This window comes from Tachypleus tridentatus, chromosome 2, assembly GCF_004210375.1.
Source record: "Tachypleus tridentatus isolate NWPU-2018 chromosome 2, ASM421037v1, whole genome shotgun sequence".
In the NCBI taxonomy this organism is placed as follows: Eukaryota; Metazoa; Arthropoda; class Merostomata; order Xiphosura; family Limulidae; genus Tachypleus; species Tachypleus tridentatus.
In genome coordinates, this window is record NC_134826.1 from 143,296,647 (window position 1) to 143,321,574 (window position 24,928).

General features: G+C 30.2%; 1 protein-coding gene across 1 annotated transcript in view; it reads left to right on the plus strand.

Moving 5' to 3' along the window:
- LOC143245622 (voltage-dependent calcium channel type A subunit alpha-1-like) overlaps nt 1–24,928 on the plus strand; it is a 54,416-nt gene that overhangs the window by 13,539 nt on the left and 15,949 nt on the right. Inside the window, exon 3 of the mRNA XM_076491976.1 lies at nt 24,396–24,496. Within this exon, the coding sequence (XP_076348091.1) occupies nt 24,396–24,496 (101 nt within the window). The remainder of the gene's footprint in view (nt 1–24,395; nt 24,497–24,928) is intronic.

Below are 24,928 nucleotides of genomic sequence, written 5' to 3' on the forward strand. Positions count from 1 at the left end.
TTGTATCACTTCTAACTTTTGTTTTGAACTTCTAAGGTTGGATTAACAGTTTGAACCTAAAGTTATTAAATATCATGGTGTACAGTTGTATCACTTCTAACTTTTGTTTTGAACTTCTAAGGTTGGATTAACAGTTTGAACCTAAAGTTATTAAATATCATGGTGTACAGTTGTATCACTTCTAACTTTTGTTTTGAACTTCTAAGGTTGGATTAACAGTTTGAACCTAAAGTTATTAAATATCATGGTGTACAGTTGTATCACTTCTAACTTTTGTTTTGAACTTCTAAGGTTGGATTAACAGTTTGAACCTAAAGTTATTAAATATCATGGTGTACAGTTGTATCACTTCTAACTTTTGTTTTGAACTTCTAAGGTTGGATTAACAGTTTGAACCTAAAGTTATTAAATATCATGGTGTACAGTTGTATCACTTCTAACTTTTGTTTTGAACTTCTAAGGTTGGATTAACAGTTTGAACCTAAAGTTATTAAATATCATGGTGTACAGTTGTATCACTTCTAACTTTTGTTTTGAACTTCTAAGGTTGGATTAACAGTTTGAACCTAAAGTTATTAAATATCATGGTGTACAGTTGTATCACTTCTAACTTTTGTTTTGAACTTCTAAGGTTGGATTAACAGTTTGAACCTAAAGTTATTAAATATCATGGTGTACAGTTGTATCACTTCTAACTTTTGTTTTGAACTTCTAAGGTTGGATTAACAGTTTGAACCTAAAGTTATTAAATATCATGGTGTACAGTTGTATCACTTCTAACTTTTGTTTTGAACTTCTAAGGTTGGATTAACAGTTTGAACCTAAAGTTATTAAATATCATGGTGTACAGTTGTATCACTTCTAACTTTTGTTTTGAACTTCTAAGGTTGGATTAACAGTTTGAACCTAAAGTTATTAAATATCATGGTGTACAGTTGTATCACTTCTAACTTTTGTTTTGAACTTCTAAGGTTGGATTAACAGTTTGAACCTAAAGTTATTAAATATCATGGTGTACAGTTGTATCACTTCTAACTTTTGTTTTGAACTTCTAAGGTTGGATTAACAGTTTGAACCTAAAGTTATTAAATATCATGGTGTACAGTTGTATCACTTCTAACTTTTGTTTTGAACTTCTAAGGTTGGATTAACAGTTTGAACCTAAAGTTATTAAATATCATGGTGTACAGTTGTATCACTTCTAACTTTTGTTTTGAACTTCTAAGGTTGGATTAACAGTTTGAACCTAAAGTTATTAAATATCATGGTGTACAGTTGTATCACTTCTAACTTTTGTTTTGAACTTCTAAGGTTGGATTAACAGTTTGAACCTAAAGTTATTAAATATCATGGTGTACAGTTGTATCACTTCTAACTTTTGTTTTGAACTTCTAAGGTTGGATTAACAGTTTGAACCTAAAGTTATTAAATATCATGGTGTACAGTTGTATCACTTCTAACTTTTGTTTTGAACTTCTAAGGTTGGATTAACAGTTTGAACCTAAAGTTATTAAATATCATGGTGTACAGTTGTATCACTTCTAACTTTTGTTTTGAACTTCTAAGGTTGGATTAACAGTTTGAACCTAAAGTTATTAAATATCATGGTGTACAGTTGTATCACTTCTAACTTTTGTTTTGAACTTCTAAGGTTGGATTAACAGTTTGAACCTAAAGTTATTAAATATCATGGTGTACAGTTGTATCACTTCTAACTTTTGTTTTGAACTTCTAAGGTTGGATTAACAGTTTGAACCTAAAGTTATTAAATATCATGGTGTACAGTTGTATCACTTCTAACTTTTGTTTTGAACTTCTAAGGTTGGATTAACAGTTTGAACCTAAAGTTATTAAATATCATGGTGTACAGTTGTATCACTTCTAACTTTTGTTTTGAACTTCTAAGGTTGGATTAACAGTTTGAACCTAAAGTTATTAAATATCATGGTGTACAGTTGTATCACTTCTAACTTTTGTTTTGAACTTCTAAGGTTGGATTAACAGTTTGAACCTAAAGTTATTAAATATCATGGTGTACAGTTGTATCACTTCTAACTTTTGTTTTGAACTTCTAAGGTTGGATTAACAGTTTGAACCTAAAGTTATTAAATATCATGGTGTACAGTTGTATCACTTCTAACTTTTGTTTTGAACTTCTAAGGTTGGATTAACAGTTTGAACCTAAAGTTATTAAATATCATGGTGTACAGTTGTATCACTTCTAACTTTTGTTTTGAACTTCTAAGGTTGGATTAACAGTTTGAACCTAAAGTTATTAAATATCATGGTGTACAGTTGTATCACTTCTAACTTTTGTTTTGAACTTCTAAGGTTGGATTAACAGTTTGAACCTAAAGTTATTAAATATCATGGTGTACAGTTGTATCACTTCTAACTTTTGTTTTGAACTTCTAAGGTTGGATTAACAGTTTGAACCTAAAGTTATTAAATATCATGGTGTACAGTTGTATCACTTCTAACTTTTGTTTTGAACTTCTAAGGTTGGATTAACAGTTTGAACCTAAAGTTATTAAATATCATGGTGTACAGTTGTATCACTTCTAACTTTTGTTTTGAACTTCTAAGGTTGGATTAACAGTTTGAACCTAAAGTTATTAAATATCATGGTGTACAGTTGTATCACTTCTAACTTTTGTTTTGAACTTCTAAGGTTGGATTAACAGTTTGAACCTAAAGTTATTAAATATCATGGTGTACAGTTGTATCACTTCTAACTTTTGTTTTGAACTTCTAAGGTTGGATTAACAGTTTGAACCTAAAGTTATTAAATATCATGGTGTACAGTTGTATCACTTCTAACTTTTGTTTTGAACTTCTAAGGTTGGATTAACAGTTTGAACCTAAAGTTATTAAATATCATGGTGTACAGTTGTATCACTTCTAACTTTTGTTTTGAACTTCTAAGGTTGGATTAACAGTTTGAACCTAAAGTTATTAAATATCATGGTGTACAGTTGTATCACTTCTAACTTTTGTTTTGAACTTCTAAGGTTGGATTAACAGTTTGAACCTAAAGTTATTAAATATCATGGTGTACAGTTGTATCACTTCTAACTTTTGTTTTGAACTTCTAAGGTTGGATTAACAGTTTGAACCTAAAGTTATTAAATATCATGGTGTACAGTTGTATCACTTCTAACTTTTGTTTTGAACTTCTAAGGTTGGATTAACAGTTTGAACCTAAAGTTATTAAATATCATGGTGTACAGTTGTATCACTTCTAACTTTTGTTTTGAACTTCTAAGGTTGGATTAACAGTTTGAACCTAAAGTTATTAAATATCATGGTGTACAGTTGTATCACTTCTAACTTTTGTTTTGAACTTCTAAGGTTGGATTAACAGTTTGAACCTAAAGTTATTAAATATCATGGTGTACAGTTGTATCACTTCTAACTTTTGTTTTGAACTTCTAAGGTTGGATTAACAGTTTGAACCTAAAGTTATTAAATATCATGGTGTACAGTTGTATCACTTCTAACTTTTGTTTTGAACTTCTAAGGTTGGATTAACAGTTTGAACCTAAAGTTATTAAATATCATGGTGTACAGTTGTATCACTTCTAACTTTTGTTTTGAACTTCTAAGGTTGGATTAACAGTTTGAACCTAAAGTTATTAAATATCATGGTGTACAGTTGTATCACTTCTAACTTTTGTTTTGAACTTCTAAGGTTGGATTAACAGTTTGAACCTAAAGTTATTAAATATCATGGTGTACAGTTGTATCACTTCTAACTTTTGTTTTGAACTTCTAAGGTTGGATTAACAGTTTGAACCTAAAGTTATTAAATATCATGGTGTACAGTTGTATCACTTCTAACTTTTGTTTTGAACTTCTAAGGTTGGATTAACAGTTTGAACCTAAAGTTATTAAATATCATGGTGTACAGTTGTATCACTTCTAACTTTTGTTTTGAACTTCTAAGGTTGGATTAACAGTTTGAACCTAAAGTTATTAAATATCATGGTGTACAGTTGTATCACTTCTAACTTTTGTTTTGAACTTCTAAGGTTGGATTAACAGTTTGAACCTAAAGTTATTAAATATCATGGTGTACAGTTGTATCACTTCTAACTTTTGTTTTGAACTTCTAAGGTTGGATTAACAGTTTGAACCTAAAGTTATTAAATATCATGGTGTACAGTTGTATCACTTCTAACTTTTGTTTTGAACTTCTAAGGTTGGATTAACAGTTTGAACCTAAAGTTATTAAATATCATGGTGTACAGTTGTATCACTTCTAACTTTTGTTTTGAACTTCTAAGGTTGGATTAACAGTTTGAACCTAAAGTTATTAAATATCATGGTGTACAGTTGTATCACTTCTAACTTTTGTTTTGAACTTCTAAGGTTGGATTAACAGTTTGAACCTAAAGTTATTAAATATCATGGTGTACAGTTGTATCACTTCTAACTTTTGTTTTGAACTTCTAAGGTTGGATTAACAGTTTGAACCTAAAGTTATTAAATATCATGGTGTACAGTTGTATCACTTCTAACTTTTGTTTTGAACTTCTAAGGTTGGATTAACAGTTTGAACCTAAAGTTATTAAATATCATGGTGTACAGTTGTATCACTTCTAACTTTTGTTTTGAACTTCTAAGGTTGGATTAACAGTTTGAACCTAAAGTTATTAAATATCATGGTGTACAGTTGTATCACTTCTAACTTTTGTTTTGAACTTCTAAGGTTGGATTAACAGTTTGAACCTAAAGTTATTAAATATCATGGTGTACAGTTGTATCACTTCTAACTTTTGTTTTGAACTTCTAAGGTTGGATTAACAGTTTGAACCTAAAGTTATTAAATATCATGGTGTACAGTTGTATCACTTCTAACTTTTGTTTTGAACTTCTAAGGTTGGATTAACAGTTTGAACCTAAAGTTATTAAATATCATGGTGTACAGTTGTATCACTTCTAACTTTTGTTTTGAACTTCTAAGGTTGGATTAACAGTTTGAACCTAAAGTTATTAAATATCATGGTGTACAGTTGTATCACTTCTAACTTTTGTTTTGAACTTCTAAGGTTGGATTAACAGTTTGAACCTAAAGTTATTAAATATCATGGTGTACAGTTGTATCACTTCTAACTTTTGTTTTGAACTTCTAAGGTTGGATTAACAGTTTGAACCTAAAGTTATTAAATATCATGGTGTACAGTTGTATCACTTCTAACTTTTGTTTTGAACTTCTAAGGTTGGATTAACAGTTTGAACCTAAAGTTATTAAATATCATGGTGTACAGTTGTATCACTTCTAACTTTTGTTTTGAACTTCTAAGGTTGGATTAACAGTTTGAACCTAAAGTTATTAAATATCATGGTGTACAGTTGTATCACTTCTAACTTTTGTTTTGAACTTCTAAGGTTGGATTAACAGTTTGAACCTAAAGTTATTAAATATCATGGTGTACAGTTGTATCACTTCTAACTTTTGTTTTGAACTTCTAAGGTTGGATTAACAGTTTGAACCTAAAGTTATTAAATATCATGGTGTACAGTTGTATCACTTCTAACTTTTGTTTTGAACTTCTAAGGTTGGATTAACAGTTTGAACCTAAAGTTATTAAATATCATGGTGTACAGTTGTATCACTTCTAACTTTTGTTTTGAACTTCTAAGGTTGGATTAACAGTTTGAACCTAAAGTTATTAAATATCATGGTGTACAGTTGTATCACTTCTAACTTTTGTTTTGAACTTCTAAGGTTGGATTAACAGTTTGAACCTAAAGTTATTAAATATCATGGTGTACAGTTGTATCACTTCTAACTTTTGTTTTGAACTTCTAAGGTTGGATTAACAGTTTGAACCTAAAGTTATTAAATATCATGGTGTACAGTTGTATCACTTCTAACTTTTGTTTTGAACTTCTAAGGTTGGATTAACAGTTTGAACCTAAAGTTATTAAATATCATGGTGTACAGTTGTATCACTTCTAACTTTTGTTTTGAACTTCTAAGGTTGGATTAACAGTTTGAACCTAAAGTTATTAAATATCATGGTGTACAGTTGTATCACTTCTAACTTTTGTTTTGAACTTCTAAGGTTGGATTAACAGTTTGAACCTAAAGTTATTAAATATCATGGTGTACAGTTGTATCACTTCTAACTTTTGTTTTGAACTTCTAAGGTTGGATTAACAGTTTGAACCTAAAGTTATTAAATATCATGGTGTACAGTTGTATCACTTCTAACTTTTGTTTTGAACTTCTAAGGTTGGATTAACAGTTTGAACCTAAAGTTATTAAATATCATGGTGTACAGTTGTATCACTTCTAACAGTTTTGTTTTGAACTTCTAAGGTTGGATTAACAGTTTGAACCTAAAGTTATTAAATATCATGGTGTACAGTTGTATCACTTCTAACTTTTGTTTTGAACTTCTAAGGTTGGATTAACAGTTTGAACCTAAAGTTATTAAATATCATGGTGTACAGTTGTATCACTTCTAACTTTTGTTTTGAACTTCTAAGGTTGGATTAACAGTTTGAACCTAAAGTTATTAAATATCATGGTGTACAGTTGTATCACTTCTAACTTTTGTTTTGAACTTCTAAGGTTGGATTAACAGTTTGAACCTAAAGTTATTAAATATCATGGTGTACAGTTGTATCACTTCTAACTTTTGTTTTGAACTTCTAAGGTTGGATTAACAGTTTGAACCTAAAGTTATTAAATATCATGGTGTACAGTTGTATCACTTCTAACTTTTGTTTTGAACTTCTAAGGTTGGATTAACAGTTTGAACCTAAAGTTATTAAATATCATGGTGTACAGTTGTATCACTTCTAACTTTTGTTTTGAACTTCTAAGGTTGGATTAACAGTTTGAACCTAAAGTTATTAAATATCATGGTGTACAGTTGTATCACTTCTAACTTTTGTTTTGAACTTCTAAGGTTGGATTAACAGTTTGAACCTAAAGTTATTAAATATCATGGTGTACAGTTGTATCACTTCTAACTTTTGTTTTGAACTTCTAAGGTTGGATTAACAGTTTGAACCTAAAGTTATTAAATATCATGGTGTACAGTTGTATCACTTCTAACTTTTGTTTTGAACTTCTAAGGTTGGATTAACAGTTTGAACCTAAAGTTATTAAATATCATGGTGTACAGTTGTATCACTTCTAACTTTTGTTTTGAACTTCTAAGGTTGGATTAACAGTTTGAACCTAAAGTTATTAAATATCATGGTGTACAGTTGTATCACTTCTAACTTTTGTTTTGAACTTCTAAGGTTGGATTAACAGTTTGAACCTAAAGTTATTAAATATCATGGTGTACAGTTGTATCACTTCTAACTTTTGTTTTGAACTTCTAAGGTTGGATTAACAGTTTGAACCTAAAGTTATTAAATATCATGGTGTACAGTTGTATCACTTCTAACTTTTGTTTTGAACTTCTAAGGTTGGATTAACAGTTTGAACCTAAAGTTATTAAATATCATGGTGTACAGTTGTATCACTTCTAACTTTTGTTTTGAACTTCTAAGGTTGGATTAACAGTTTGAACCTAAAGTTATTAAATATCATGGTGTACAGTTGTATCACTTCTAACTTTTGTTTTGAACTTCTAAGGTTGGATTAACAGTTTGAACCTAAAGTTATTAAATATCATGGTGTACAGTTGTATCACTTCTAACTTTTGTTTTGAACTTCTAAGGTTGGATTAACAGTTTGAACCTAAAGTTATTAAATATCATGGTGTACAGTTGTATCACTTCTAACTTTTGTTTTGAACTTCTAAGGTTGGATTAACAGTTTGAACCTAAAGTTATTAAATATCATGGTGTACAGTTGTATCACTTCTAACTTTTGTTTTGAACTTCTAAGGTTGGATTAACAGTTTGAACCTAAAGTTATTAAATATCATGGTGTACAGTTGTATCACTTCTAACTTTTGTTTTGAACTTCTAAGGTTGGATTAACAGTTTGAACCTAAAGTTATTAAATATCATGGTGTACAGTTGTATCACTTCTAACTTTTGTTTTGAACTTCTAAGGTTGGATTAACAGTTTGAACCTAAAGTTATTAAATATCATGGTGTACAGTTGTATCACTTCTAACTTTTGTTTTGAACTTCTAAGGTTGGATTAACAGTTTGAACCTAAAGTTATTAAATATCATGGTGTACAGTTGTATCACTTCTAACTTTTGTTTTGAACTTCTAAGGTTGGATTAACAGTTTGAACCTAAAGTTATTAAATATCATGGTGTACAGTTGTATCACTTCTAACTTTTGTTTTGAACTTCTAAGGTTGGATTAACAGTTTGAACCTAAAGTTATTAAATATCATGGTGTACAGTTGTATCACTTCTAACTTTTGTTTTGAACTTCTAAGGTTGGATTAACAGTTTGAACCTAAAGTTATTAAATATCATGGTGTACAGTTGTATCACTTCTAACTTTTGTTTTGAACTTCTAAGGTTGGATTAACAGTTTGAACCTAAAGTTATTAAATATCATGGTGTACAGTTGTATCACTTCTAACTTTTGTTTTGAACTTCTAAGGTTGGATTAACAGTTTGAACCTAAAGTTATTAAATATCATGGTGTACAGTTGTATCACTTCTAACTTTTGTTTTGAACTTCTAAGGTTGGATTAACAGTTTGAACCTAAAGTTATTAAATATCATGGTGTACAGTTGTATCACTTCTAACTTTTGTTTTGAACTTCTAAGGTTGGATTAACAGTTTGAACCTAAAGTTATTAAATATCATGGTGTACAGTTGTATCACTTCTAACTTTTGTTTTGAACTTCTAAGGTTGGATTAACAGTTTGAACCTAAAGTTATTAAATATCATGGTGTACAGTTGTATCACTTCTAACTTTTGTTTTGAACTTCTAAGGTTGGATTAACAGTTTGAACCTAAAGTTATTAAATATCATGGTGTACAGTTGTATCACTTCTAACTTTTGTTTTGAACTTCTAAGGTTGGATTAACAGTTTGAACCTAAAGTTATTAAATATCATGGTGTACAGTTGTATCACTTCTAACTTTTGTTTTGAACTTCTAAGGTTGGATTAACAGTTTGAACCTAAAGTTATTAAATATCATGGTGTACAGTTGTATCACTTCTAACTTTTGTTTTGAACTTCTAAGGTTGGATTAACAGTTTGAACCTAAAGTTATTAAATATCATGGTGTACAGTTGTATCACTTCTAACTTTTGTTTTGAACTTCTAAGGTTGGATTAACAGTTTGAACCTAAAGTTATTAAATATCATGGTGTACAGTTGTATCACTTCTAACTTTTGTTTTGAACTTCTAAGGTTGGATTAACAGTTTGAACCTAAAGTTATTAAATATCATGGTGTACAGTTGTATCACTTCTAACTTTTGTTTTGAACTTCTAAGGTTGGATTAACAGTTTGAACCTAAAGTTATTAAATATCATGGTGTACAGTTGTATCACTTCTAACTTTTGTTTTGAACTTCTAAGGTTGGATTAACAGTTTGAACCTAAAGTTATTAAATATCATGGTGTACAGTTGTATCACTTCTAACTTTTGTTTTGAACTTCTAAGGTTGGATTAACAGTTTGAACCTAAAGTTATTAAATATCATGGTGTACAGTTGTATCACTTCTAACTTTTGTTTTGAACTTCTAAGGTTGGATTAACAGTTTGAACCTAAAGTTATTAAATATCATGGTGTACAGTTGTATCACTTCTAACTTTTGTTTTGAACTTCTAAGGTTGGATTAACAGTTTGAACCTAAAGTTATTAAATATCATGGTGTACAGTTGTATCACTTCTAACTTTTGTTTTGAACTTCTAAGGTTGGATTAACAGTTTGAACCTAAAGTTATTAAATATCATGGTGTACAGTTGTATCACTTCTAACTTTTGTTTTGAACTTCTAAGGTTGGATTAACAGTTTGAACCTAAAGTTATTAAATATCATGGTGTACAGTTGTATCACTTCTAACTTTTGTTTTGAACTTCTAAGGTTGGATTAACAGTTTGAACCTAAAGTTATTAAATATCATGGTGTACAGTTGTATCACTTCTAACATGGTGTTTGTTTTGAACTTCTAAGGTTGGATTAACAGTTTGAACCTAAAGTTATTAAATATCATGGTGTACAGTTGTATCACTTCTAACTTTTGTTTTGAACTTCTAAGGTTGGATTAACAGTTTGAACCTAAAGTTATTAAATATCATGGTGTACAGTTGTATCACTTCTAACTTTTGTTTTGAACTTCTAAGGTTGGATTAACAGTTTGAACCTAAAGTTATTAAATATCATGGTGTACAGTTGTATCACTTCTAACTTTTGTTTTGAACTTCTAAGGTTGGATTAACAGTTTGAACCTAAAGTTATTAAATATCATGGTGTACAGTTGTATCACTTCTAACTTTTGTTTTGAACTTCTAAGGTTGGATTAACAGTTTGAACCTAAAGTTATTAAATATCATGGTGTACAGTTGTATCACTTCTAACTTTTGTTTTGAACTTCTAAGGTTGGATTAACAGTTTGAACCTAAAGTTATTAAATATCATGGTGTACAGTTGTATCACTTCTAACTTTTGTTTTGAACTTCTAAGGTTGGATTAACAGTTTGAACCTAAAGTTATTAAATATCATGGTGTACAGTTGTATCACTTCTAACTTTTGTTTTGAACTTCTAAGGTTGGATTAACAGTTTGAACCTAAAGTTATTAAATATCATGGTGTACAGTTGTATCACTTCTAACTTTTGTTTTGAACTTCTAAGGTTGGATTAACAGTTTGAACCTAAAGTTATTAAATATCATGGTGTACAGTTGTATCACTTCTAACTTTTGTTTTGAACTTCTAAGGTTGGATTAACAGTTTGAACCTAAAGTTATTAAATATCATGGTGTACAGTTGTATCACTTCTAACTTTTGTTTTGAACTTCTAAGGTTGGATTAACAGTTTGAACCTAAAGTTATTAAATATCATGGTGTACAGTTGTATCACTTCTAACTTTTGTTTTGAACTTCTAAGGTTGGATTAACAGTTTGAACCTAAAGTTATTAAATATCATGGTGTACAGTTGTATCACTTCTAACTTTTGTTTTGAACTTCTAAGGTTGGATTAACAGTTTGAACCTAAAGTTATTAAATATCATGGTGTACAGTTGTATCACTTCTAACTTTTGTTTTGAACTTCTAAGGTTGGATTAACAGTTTGAACCTAAAGTTATTAAATATCATGGTGTACAGTTGTATCACTTCTAACTTTTGTTTTGAACTTCTAAGGTTGGATTAACAGTTTGAACCTAAAGTTATTAAATATCATGGTGTACAGTTGTATCACTTCTAACTTTTGTTTTGAACTTCTAAGGTTGGATTAACAGTTTGAACCTAAAGTTATTAAATATCATGGTGTACAGTTGTATCACTTCTAACTTTTGTTTTGAACTTCTAAGGTTGGATTAACAGTTTGAACCTAAAGTTATTAAATATCATGGTGTACAGTTGTATCACTTCTAACTTTTGTTTTGAACTTCTAAGGTTGGATTAACAGTTTGAACCTAAAGTTATTAAATATCATGGTGTACAGTTGTATCACTTCTAACTTTTGTTTTGAACTTCTAAGGTTGGATTAACAGTTTGAACCTAAAGTTATTAAATATCATGGTGTACAGTTGTATCACTTCTAACTTTTGTTTTGAACTTCTAAGGTTGGATTAACAGTTTGAACCTAAAGTTATTAAATATCATGGTGTACAGTTGTATCACTTCTAACTTTTGTTATTAAATATTTGAACTTCTAAGGTTGGATTAACAGTTTGAACCTAAAGTTATTAAATATCATGGTGTACAGTTGTATCACTTCTAACTTTTGTTTTGAACTTCTAAGGTTGGATTAACAGTTTGAACCTAAAGTTATTAAATATCATGGTGTACAGTTGTATCACTTCTAACTTTTGTTTTGAACTTCTAAGGTTGGATTAACAGTTTGAACCTAAAGTTATTAAATATCATGGTGTACAGTTGTATCACTTCTAACTTTTGTTTTGAACTTCTAAGGTTGGATTAACAGTTTGAACCTAAAGTTATTAAATATCATGGTGTACAGTTGTATCACTTCTAACTTTTGTTTTGAACTTCTAAGGTTGGATTAACAGTTTGAACCTAAAGTTATTAAATATCATGGTGTACAGTTGTATCACTTCTAACTTTTGTTTTGAACTTCTAAGGTTGGATTAACAGTTTGAACCTAAAGTTATTAAATATCATGGTGTACAGTTGTATCACTTCTAACTTTTGTTTTGAACTTCTAAGGTTGGATTAACAGTTTGAACCTAAAGTTATTAAATATCATGGTGTACAGTTGTATCACTTCTAACTTTTGTTTTGAACTTCTAAGGTTGGATTAACAGTTTGAACCTAAAGTTATTAAATATCATGGTGTACAGTTGTATCACTTCTAACTTTTGTTTTGAACTTCTAAGGTTGGATTAACAGTTTGAACCTAAAGTTATTAAATATCATGGTGTACAGTTGTATCACTTCTAACTTTTGTTTTGAACTTCTAAGGTTGGATTAACAGTTTGAACCTAAAGTTATTAAATATCATGGTGTACAGTTGTATCACTTCTAACTTTTGTTTTGAACTTCTAAGGTTGGATTAACAGTTTGAACCTAAAGTTATTAAATATCATGGTGTACAGTTGTATCACTTCTAACTTTTGTTTTGAACTTCTAAGGTTGGATTAACAGTTTGAACCTAAAGTTATTAAATATCATGGTGTACAGTTGTATCACTTCTAACTTTTGTTTTGAACTTCTAAGGTTGGATTAACAGTTTGAACCTAAAGTTATTAAATATCATGGTGTACAGTTGTATCACTTCTAACTTTTGTTTTGAACTTCTAAGGTTGGATTAACAGTTTGAACCTAAAGTTATTAAATATCATGGTGTACAGTTGTATCACTTCTAACTTTTGTTTTGAACTTCTAAGGTTGGATTAACAGTTTGAACCTAAAGTTATTAAATATCATGGTGTACAGTTGTATCACTTCTAACTTTTGTTTTGAACTTCTAAGGTTGGATTAACAGTTTGAACCTAAAGTTATTAAATATCATGGTGTACAGTTGTATCACTTCTAACTTTTGTTTTGAACTTCTAAGGTTGGATTAACAGTTTGAACCTAAAGTTATTAAATATCATGGTGTACAGTTGTATCACTTCTAACTTTTGTTTTGAACTTCTAAGGTTGGATTAACAGTTTGAACCTAAAGTTATTAAATATCATGGTGTACAGTTGTATCACTTCTAACTTTTGTTTTGAACTTCTAAGGTTGGATTAACAGTTTGAACCTAAAGTTATTAAATATCATGGTGTACAGTTGTATCACTTCTAACTTTTGTTTTGAACTTCTAAGGTTGGATTAACAGTTTGAACCTAAAGTTATTAAATATCATGGTGTACAGTTGTATCACTTCTAACTTTTGTTTTGAACTTCTAAGGTTGGATTAACAGTTTGAACCTAAAGTTATTAAATATCATGGTGTACAGTTGTATCACTTCTAACTTTTGTTTTGAACTTCTAAGGTTGGATTAACAGTTTGAACCTAAAGTTATTAAATATCATGGTGTACAGTTGTATCACTTCTAACTTTTGTTTTGAACTTCTAAGGTTGGATTAACAGTTTGAACCTAAAGTTATTAAATATCATGGTGTACAGTTGTATCACTTCTAACTTTTGTTTTGAACTTCTAAGGTTGGATTAACAGTTTGAACCTAAAGTTATTAAATATCATGGTGTACAGTTGTATCACTTCTAACTTTTGTTTTGAACTTCTAAGGTTGGATTAACAGTTTGAACCTAAAGTTATTAAATATCATGGTGTACAGTTGTATCACTTCTAACTTTTGTTTTGAACTTCTAAGGTTGGATTAACAGTTTGAACCTAAAGTTATTAAATATCATGGTGTACAGTTGTATCACTTCTAACTTTTGTTTTGAACTTCTAAGGTTGGATTAACAGTTTGAACCTAAAGTTATTAAATATCATGGTGTACAGTTGTATCACTTCTAACTTTTGTTTTGAACTTCTAAGGTTGGATTAACAGTTTGAACCTAAAGTTATTAAATATCATGGTGTACAGTTGTATCACTTCTAACTTTTGTTTTGAACTTCTAAGGTTGGATTAACAGTTTGAACCTAAAGTTATTAAATATCATGGTGTACAGTTGTATCACTTCTAACTTTTGTTTTGAACTTCTAAGGTTGGATTAACAGTTTGAACCTAAAGTTATTAAATATCATGGTGTACAGTTGTATCACTTCTAACTTTTGTTTTGAACTTCTAAGGTTGGATTAACAGTTTGAACCTAAAGTTATTAAATATCATGGTGTACAGTTGTATCACTTCTAACTTTTGTTTTGAACTTCTAAGGTTGGATTAACAGTTTGAACCTAAAGTTATTAAATATCATGGTGTACAGTTGTATCACTTCTAACTTTTGTTTTGAACTTCTAAGGTTGGATTAACAGTTTGAACCTAAAGTTATTAAATATCATGGTGTACAGTTGTATCACTTCTAACTTTTGTTTTGAACTTCTAAGGTTGGATTAACAGTTTGAACCTAAAGTTATTAAATATCATGGTGTACAGTTGTATCACTTCTAACTTTTGTTTTGAACTTCTAAGGTTGGATTAACAGTTTGAACCTAAAGTTATTAAATATCATGGTGTACAGTTGTATCACTTCTAACTTTTGTTTTGAACTTCTAAGGTTGGATTAACAGTTTGAACCTAAAGTTATTAAATATCATGGTGTACAGTTGTATCACTTCTAACTTTTGTTTTGAACTTCTAAGGTTGGATTAACAGTTTGAACCTAAAGTTATTAAATATCATGGTGTACAGTTGTATCACTTCTAACTTTTGTTTTGAACTTCTAAGGTTGGATTAACAGTTTGAACCTAAAGTTATTAAATATCATGGTGTACAGTTGTATCACTTCTAACTTTTGTTTTGAACTTCTAAGGTTGGATTAACAGTTTGAACCTAAAGTTATTAAATATCATGGTGTACAGTTGTATCACTTCTAACTTTTGTTTTGAACTTCTAAGGTTGGATTAACAGTTTGAACCTAAAGTTATTAAATATCATGGTGTACAGTTGTATCACTTCTAACTTTTGTTTTGAACTTCTAAGGTTGGATTAACAGTTTGAACCTAAAGTTATTAAATATCATGGTGTACAGTTGTATCACTTCTAACTTTTGTTTTTCTAAGGTTGGATTAACAGTTTGAACCTAAAGTTATTAAATATCATGGTGTACAGTTGTATCACTTCTAACTTTTGTTTTGAACTTCTAAGGTTGGATTAACAGTTTGAACCTAAAGTTATTAAATATCATGGTGTACAGTTGTATCACTTCTAACTTTTGTTTTGAACTTCTAAGGTTGGATTAACAGTTTGAACCTAAAGTTATTAAATATCATGGTGTACAGTTGTATCACTTCTAACTTTTGTTTTGAACTTCTAAGGTTGGATTAACAGTTTGAACCTAAAGTTATTAAATATCATGGTGTACAGTTGTATAACTTCTAACTTTTGTTTTGAACTTCTAAGGTTGGATTAACAGTTTGAACCTAAAGTTATTAAATATCATGGTGTACAGTTGTATCACTTCTAACTTTTGTTTTGAACTTCTAAGGTTGGATTAACAGTTTGAACCTAAAGTTATTAAATATCATGGTGTACAGTTGTATCACTTCTAACTTTTGTTTTGAACTTCTAAGGTTGGATTAACAGTTTGAACCTAAAGTTATTAAATATCATGGTGTACAGTTGTATCACTTCTAACTTTTGTTTTGAACTTCTAAGGTTGGATTAACAGTTTGAACCTAAAGTTATTAAATATCATGGTGTACAGTTGTATAACTTCTAACTTTTGTTTTGAACTTCTAAGGTTGGATTAACAGTTTGAACCTAAAGTTTTTAAATATCATGGTGTACAGTTGTATCACTTCTAACTTTTGTTTTGAACTTCTAAGGTTGGATTAACAGTTTGAACCTAACATTATTAAATATCATGGTGTACAGTTGTATCACTTCTAACTTTTGTTTTGAACTTCTAAGGTTGGATTAACAGTTTGAACCTAAAGTTATTAAATATCATGGTGTACAGTTGTATCACTTCTAACTTTTGTTTTGAACTTCTAAGGTTGGATTAACAGTTTGAACCTAAAGTTATTAAATATCATGGTGTACAGTTGTATCACTTCTAACTTTTGTTTTGAACTTCTAAGGTTGGATTAACAGTTTGAACCTAAAGTTATTAAATATCATGGTGTACAGTTGTATCACTTGTAACTTTTGTTTTGAACTTCTAAGGTTGGATTAACAGTTTGAACCTAAAGTTATTAAATATCATGGTGTACAGTTGTATCACTTCTAACTTTTGTTTTGAACTTCTAAGGTTGGATTAACAGTTTGAACCTAAAGTTATTAAATATCATGGTGTACAGTTGTATCACTTCTAACTTTTGTTTTGAACTTGTAAGGTTGGATTACTGTGAACATATTTTTTATCTTTTCTGATTCGAAGATGTCCTTATATTACCATAAAATAAAGTTATCTCAAACTGTCGAATGTAACCTAACATATATTAGAATATTAACTCTTACTTTGTAAGACATTTCAGAATATTAACTCTTACTCTGTAAGACATTTCAGAATATTAACTCTTACACTGTAAGACATTTCAGAATATTAACTTTTACTTTGTAAGACATTTCAGAATATTAACTCTTACTCTGTAAGACATTTCAGAATATTAACTCTTACTCTGTAAGACATTTCAGAATATTAACTCTTACTTTGTAAGACATTTCAGAATATTAACTCTTACTTTGTAAGACATTTCAGAATATTATCTCTTACTCTGTAAAACATTTCAGAATATTAACTCTTACTCTGTAAGACATTTCAGAATATTAACTCTTACTCTGTAAGACATTTCAGAATATTAACTTTTACTTTGTAAGACATTTCAGAATATTAACTCTTACTCTGTAAGAGATTTCAGAATATTAACTCTTACTCTGTAAGACATTTCAGAATATTAACTCTTACTTTGTAAGACATTTCAGAATATTAACTCTTACTTTGTAAGACATTTCAGAATATTAACTCTTACTCTGTAAGACATTTCAGAATATTAACTCTTACTCTGTAAGACATTTCAGAATATTAACTTTTACTTTGTAAGACATTTCAGAATATTAACTCTTACTCTGTAAGACATTTCAGAATATTAACTCTTACTCTGTAAGACATTTCAGAATATTAACTCTTACTCTGTAAGACATTTCAGAATATTAACTCTTACTCTGTAAGACATTTCAGAATATTAACTCTTACTTTGTAAGACATTTCAGAATATTAACTCTTACTTTGTAAGACATTTCAGAATATTAACTCTTACTGTGTAAGACATTACAGAATATTAACTCTTACTCTGTATGACATTACAGAATATTAACTCTTACTCTGTAAGACATTTCAGAATATTAACTCTTACTTTGTAAGACATTTCAAATTATTTTGTTGTCGTTAGTCGTTAACGGTTACAAAAACACCGCATTCTTAACGTACAGCTGTTTTGAACTGACGTTGAACTTTAATAAAGGGCAATCACATCAACCAATCATACATATTCATGACGTCATTAGTATGTTACAATTACCATGGATACTATGGAATAACGTGTTTATACTTCATCGCCCATACATTTTGTTTTTAACTTTTGGTTTAATAAATCACTTATCTGCCAAGAATAGCTGGCTAGCCAGTATTAAGGTTAACCAATATAATACCAATTCACCCATTCGTTAGATCTTCGTGTTACCTAGGTTACTCGTTATTGTTGGTATACCTAATAATGTTGGGTCAGCCAGATGAAACCGTGTGACCAAAGATACCATAATTTCTGTGTCCGATAATAAATTAACTTTGTTTTTCTAACTTCTTTAATTATCCACAACGTCAAACGTTTCATTCTTCAAGATTCTAAAGACTCCATCTTGTGACAGTTTCTATATTACGTAATGACGAGAAACCCGTATAAAGTAAAAATGTATTCTCAAAATGCAAAGTCCTTTTGTTAAGACTCATACCAGCCGTCTGTACAATATAATTTCTATATTATTAGTTATGAGGGAATATTATGGTTTCTTAAGAAATAAAAACATTAATATTAAAGAAACAATACACAGTTAAGTTTCTAACTAAAGCCTGTTTAATGTTTATAACCTTTAGATGTTTAAACTACTTAAAGCGTATAACCAGTATATTACTCCTTTATTATTGTGTATTGTATTTATATATGTGTGTGTGTTATGTATATGATATGTTTTTCCATAACTTTCCAGCTTTCCTTCTTATTGTTACTCTGATTAATAACATTACTTACTTTGTGTACATTATTTTATGTGTTATTTTCCTTCATGGGTCTCTCATGTACCATTGTAACTAGGAATTGCGTGATTCCAGCAGAAAAGATTAAGTCCATAGAACTAAACTAAGCCGCTTCTGTTGTGTTTTATATAACTCACAAGTTTTAATGAATAAATAACGCAATGAAACTGACGAACAAATGCATCAGTTTCAAAAGTAATAAAACACGTGATGATGACGAGTTATTCTGAGCTCATAAACCAACCAGTAACTGTGAACTTTGTGGTTTTAGAATAATTAAATGGAGATTTTACAAAGCGTGGTAAATTATCTAATAAGCTTATCCAGTTGCCTAGTTACTCAGCAATACGATAGGTACGTCATTTTAGGAGTGTTTTCAGAAAATCCCACGAACTTCACCTATAATGCCTGTCTTCCAGGATCATGAACCTAACAGCAGAGAAGAGCGAAAACCTAGATTTGCGTATGCTGCGATCCTTCCGAGTTTTGCGTCCACTCAAACTAGTATCTCGAACGCCAAGTAAGTTATAAATGTGCCGGATCAACCCCCCCCTGCATCTAGCCTTTGTTGTCCTACGATGTTAGCCATACCATAACCTTCGACCTGCGACATCTTAGTAGCAGGGACCGAAGCCTCCCCGGTGACCTAGTAGGACCTCTCTCTTTGTAGAGCTCTATAATGCCATCACGTGACATAACCTGATTCATTATTGGCCAGAATGACCCGAATCTTAGTTTCTGTTGTAGTTTTGGCCAACTAGATAATGTTCACGTGACATCCTGTAGAATTAGTTACCTCTTTCCACCTAAAGAGTAGGAACTTAAAATACGTAACTATTCACCTAAACTTAAAGGTAGCTTAGTTTTAGTTTATCTTCTCCAATGATTTAGTTTTACACTAACCACCTTAGAGAAATAGCTAAAACTATTCAGCTAAACTTGTGAAGAGGAGCGAAAACTAGCTTAGGTTTAGTTTATCTTTTCCAATGATTTAGTTTTAAGTCACTCACGTTATTAGAACACTAGCCAAATTTTCCCACCTGAAGTTTCAACTAGGTTCTTTGATCCTAATTTATCTACCTAAGTTTTCGTTTCAAACTAACAACAGTGTTAGGAAACTTGTTTTAGTTTCTTTACACTTATAGTTGTAAGAAATAAGTATATTACTTATATTACTACCCCATTGTCTTCGTAAGTGGATTATTTGAAACAGAAACGCTTCCAATGATATAACGGTAAGTATGAACACTTACAATGCTAAAATCAGGTTTCGATACCCGTGTGGACACAGCACAGATAGTGAATTTTGTGTTTGAAAATAAGCAAGTGGAAAGCAGAAACTTATCGAGTTGTAAAACTAAGTATATTATGAGTAGAATTTAAAATACTTAATGTGGTCCTAGTTTGTCTTTTCAAGTATCTTATTTTAAACCACGAATATTGTTAGGAAATTAGTCTAGTTTTCAACATAAGAAACTTATGTTTATTTTGTAAGTACTGTATTTTAATAACTATCGAATATTATTCTTAAACATTGATGGTTATTACTCAATCTTTGATGGTTATTACTCAGTCTCTGATGGTTATTACTCAATCTTTGATGGTTATTACTCAGTCTCTGATGGTTATTACACAAGTGTTAATGGTTACTACTCAAACTACGTAAAGTTACTTTTAATAACACTTATTTATTTTGTAACTTAATTATTGGTAAAATTGTAACATCTATGATACCATATGGCATTAGGTGTTCGTATTTTCATCTTTATAAACTAAATTACGGGTTGTGTAGTCCTGTGGCTCACAGCATTCTGAATGTTCATAATACACATATGGCATTAGGTGTTCGTATTTTTTTCTTTATGAACTAAATTACGCGTTGTGTAGTCCTGTGGCTCACAGCATTCTGAATGTTCATATTACACATACACATGATTTCAAACACTTTCTACTATTTTGACACATGAATTTTCAGAACCTTTGGAATTAACGTACTTTACTGTCTTATGCATAAGTTGAAATGGTTATGGTTAAAAGTTTAATACTGATCTCTGTAACTTATGTTTGTACAATTTCATGTTCTTACATCTATCCTTATAAAAATGTATACATTATGTCCTTACATCCTCATATTTATAAATCCTGTTTTTATAACCTCATCTATATTTACGTATTATGTCCCTACATCCTCATCTATATTTACGTGTTATGTCCCTACATCCTCATCTATATTTACGTATTGTATCATTACATCCTCATCTATATTTACGTATTGTATCATTACATCCTCATCTATATTTACGAGTTATGTCCTAACATCCTCATCTATATTTACGTATTGTATCATTACATCCTCATCTATATTTACGTATTATATCATTACATCCTCATCTATATTTACGTATTATGTCCCTACATCCTCATCTATATTTACGTATTATATCATTACATCCTCATCTATATTTACGTATTGTATCATTACATCCTCATCTATATTTACGTATTATATCATTACATCCTCATATATATTCACATATTATGTCCTTAAATCCTTATCTGTATTTACGTATTATGTCCTTACATTTTCATGTATAATTACATGTTATGTCCTTACATTCTCATATATAATTACATGTTATGTCCTTACATTTTCATGTATAATTACATATTATGTCCTGACATTTTCATGTATAATTACATGTTATGTCCTTACATCTTCATGTATAATTACATATTATGTCCTTACATCTTCATCTATAATTACATGTTATGTCCTGACATTTTCATCTATAATTACATATTATGTCCTTACATTTTCATGTATAATTACATGTTATGTCCTTACATCTTCATGTATAATTACATGTTATGTCCTTACATCTTCATGTATAATTACATGTTATGTCCTGACATCCTTATATATATTTACTTATTATATCCTGACATCCTCTTATATATTTATGTATTATGTCCTGACATCCTCATATATATTCACATATTATATCCTGACATCCTCATATATATTCACATATTATGTCCTGACATCCTCATATTGGGGCCATTCCTTGCCAACTCACCCAGAAAAAAGAACTTTTCCTGTTTCACGTCATAAATTTCTTTGAAAACCTTCAAGCAAAAAGTTCGTGTTGATTTCCATAAAAAATTCTAAATCCTCTAAATGTTTGGATAATTCAAAATGAAGCACTTGCTTAAAAGTTTCAAGGAAATTTGTGACATGAATTGGGAATCCCTGGGCGAGTTGTCATGGAATGATCCAATCATATCTTAACATTGTCACGTGCACACACATATATTACTTTCTTACATTTTCATATATGCATATTCATACATAATATAAGTTTACCAACTGTGTACTTTGAATTATTTCACCATGTGTGGTATAACAACAACATTCGTAACGTTTCGGGCTGGGACTCCTTTCATTTGGTGATTTCAAAATGTATTAAAACATCTGTTTCAGAGCAACCATATTTCGTGGTATACGTAATCAAATCATGTTTACATTTAAACGCTATAGAAACATGGCTGTTTACATGATATAGTTTTCTTCTCTATAGTTAATGCAAAACATTTCTTTTGTTTGTTTGTATTTTTGTACCAAGTTGGTTTTTATTTACCAATATTTATCTTATCCAAGACTCTGCCCGGATTAGCTAGTACTAACTTATATTTATTACATAAAGGTGAACTCTTTCGCCTCACGTTAGATTTAGAGCACAAGACCAGTGAATTCACGTGGAATTTATAATGTTTGGACCTATGACAAAACAATAATGTTTGGAAGTGTGCGACTGTTTTTCCCAGTTAAATATCTATTGTATGACCCATGCATGAACGTATCCTATGTGTATCAATGAAACTGAGTTTGGATCTTCAAAACAATCACAAGGGGTCTCTCTAAACGTACATTTTGCTAGTGAGAATTGATTGTGTAAACGAATAACCTTTCCAAAAAGAAGACACTGACTTTTAGAAAATATAATACTATAATTTCTTCCTAGTCTCACGTTGGTATAGCTGTAAGTTTACGGACTTACAACCTTAAAATCAGAGGTTCGATTCTTCTCGGTGGACTCAGCTGATGGCCCGCTGTGTATCTGGTATAAGAAAACACACACTCATATATTCTCTTCCCATTTTGGAAGTAATAATTTGCGCTGGTTCATACTTTACCATATTTTATTTGAGAAAGTAATGATGGGAAATACTTAAAGAAATCTCCATTATTACAATTAATCTGAAATCTGCAGTGTAAAAAAGTAATATAGTTTAAAGGGGAATAAAAAACATCAAATATAGAATGTTTTCAATAATAACTAAGGTTCAGAATCAACACTTAAAGTTAACAAAATACAACTCTTAGACCATAGAATGTTTTCAATAATAACTGAGGTTCAGAATCAACATTTAAAGTTAACAAAATACAATTCTTAGACCATAGAATGTTTTCAATAATAAGTGAGGTTCAGAATCAACACTTAAAGTTAACAAAATACAACTCTTAGACCATAGAATGTTTTCAATAATAACTGAGGTTCAGAATCAACACTTAAAGTTAACAAAATACAACTCTTAGACCATAGAATGTTTTCAATAATAAGTGAGGTTCAGAATCAACACTTAAAGTTAACAAAATACAACTCTTAGACCATAGAATGTTTTCAATAATAACTGAGGTTCAGAATCAACACTTAAAGTTAACAAAATACAACTCTTAGACCATAGAATGTTTTCAATAATAACTGAGGTTCAGAATCAACACTTAAAGTTAACAAAATACAACTCTTAGACCATAGAATGTTTTCAATAATAACTGAGGTTCAGAATCAACACTTAAAGTTAACAAAATACAACTCTTAGACCATAGAATGTTTTCAATAATAACTGAGGTTCAGAATCAACACTTAAAGTTAACAAAATACAACTCTTAGACCATAGAATGTTTTCAATAATAACTGAGGTTCAGAATCAATACCAAAAGTTAACAAAATACAACTCTTAGACCATAGAATGTTTTCAATAATAACTTGGGCCAGTATGGCCAAGCGTGTTAAGGCGTGCGACTGGTAATCTGAGGGTCGCGGGTTCGCATCCACGTCGCGCCAAACATGCTTGCCCTTTCAGCCGTGGGAGCGTTATAATGTGGCGGTCAGTCCCACTATTCGTTGGTAAAAGAATAGCCCAACGGTGGGTGGTGATGACTAGCTGCCTTCCCTCTAGTCTTACACTGCTAAATTAGGGACGGCTAGCGCAGATAGTCCTCGAGTAGCTTTGCGCGAAATTAACAAAACCAAACCAATAATAACTAACTCTAATAAACATAAACAAATCTGTAAATTCCATGTTTATGACATAACTCACAAGGTTTCTAAATGTTTAACTTTCTATTGTTTTATTATAAGACTTTAGTGGTATGAGTAATTTCCATGTTGCGACAGGTTTAATTATATTAGATGGAAAGGTTATGAGATACTTCTTTTACATAAATGTAGAAAACAGGCTAAGATTTCGATTTAAGTCAAGAATAGATATTAACAAGCTCAATATGTATATATTCTACTAGTGTAGCTAGGAATTAATGAAGAGTAATATTATTTTAAGATACAGAAAACTGACTTTTTACAAAATTCTCATCTCTTCTATTCTTTACGAGTCGATTCAGCAGTCATTAGTAATTTTGCTGTTGAAGCTTGCAAGATTAGTAAATTCCTTCTGTTAACACCTATTGCCCTCTGCTTCTGCAATGTGGAAATCTTCTCCCAGATTTGTAGTGAACAGTTTACTCTCAGTGGTTCCTCCTTTATTTGGTTCTGTTAGAACGAACTTCCTGATCTTTCTGAATGTAATATTTCCCTGCCTTTCCTTCAGGTAGATTTAGAAGTAGTTGATGTAGTTAGACTAGATTTCCTTCCCTTTTTCAGATTCATTACGTCCTACGCCCCTGATAACTTAGACGTAGATTTGAGAACTTTGCGGGCCATTAGAGTCTTACGTCCGTTGAAGCTGGTCTCAGGAATACCAAGTAAGTTTTTTATTTTTAAAAAGACCAAAGACAAAGTTAAAGCTGTGGCGAATTAATATGAAAAAATATACATGGACACAATATTTTAAATTTACGTCAGTAACGTCGACATATAGGACGTAGTTGCTTACATTATGTAATTTAGCTCATCTGTTCTTCTCTCTCATTTAAAACTAGCACACTTTTTCTCCTCGTGTTACCTTAATCTACATTCATCCAAGTTCTTAAAACAAAAGTTGCGTTTGTGGTCTCAACAGCATTGTGATTGGAATAACTGTCAGTATCGATAACAGAAACAAATATAATGGTTCGTATGATATATGAGAACTTTCTTCACGCTTTATACCTGGATTTTGGTTCAGTAATTACTAAACGTTAATTATTAAATGTATTTTTAAACTACCAACAACAGGGGGGTACTTGAATTGGTTT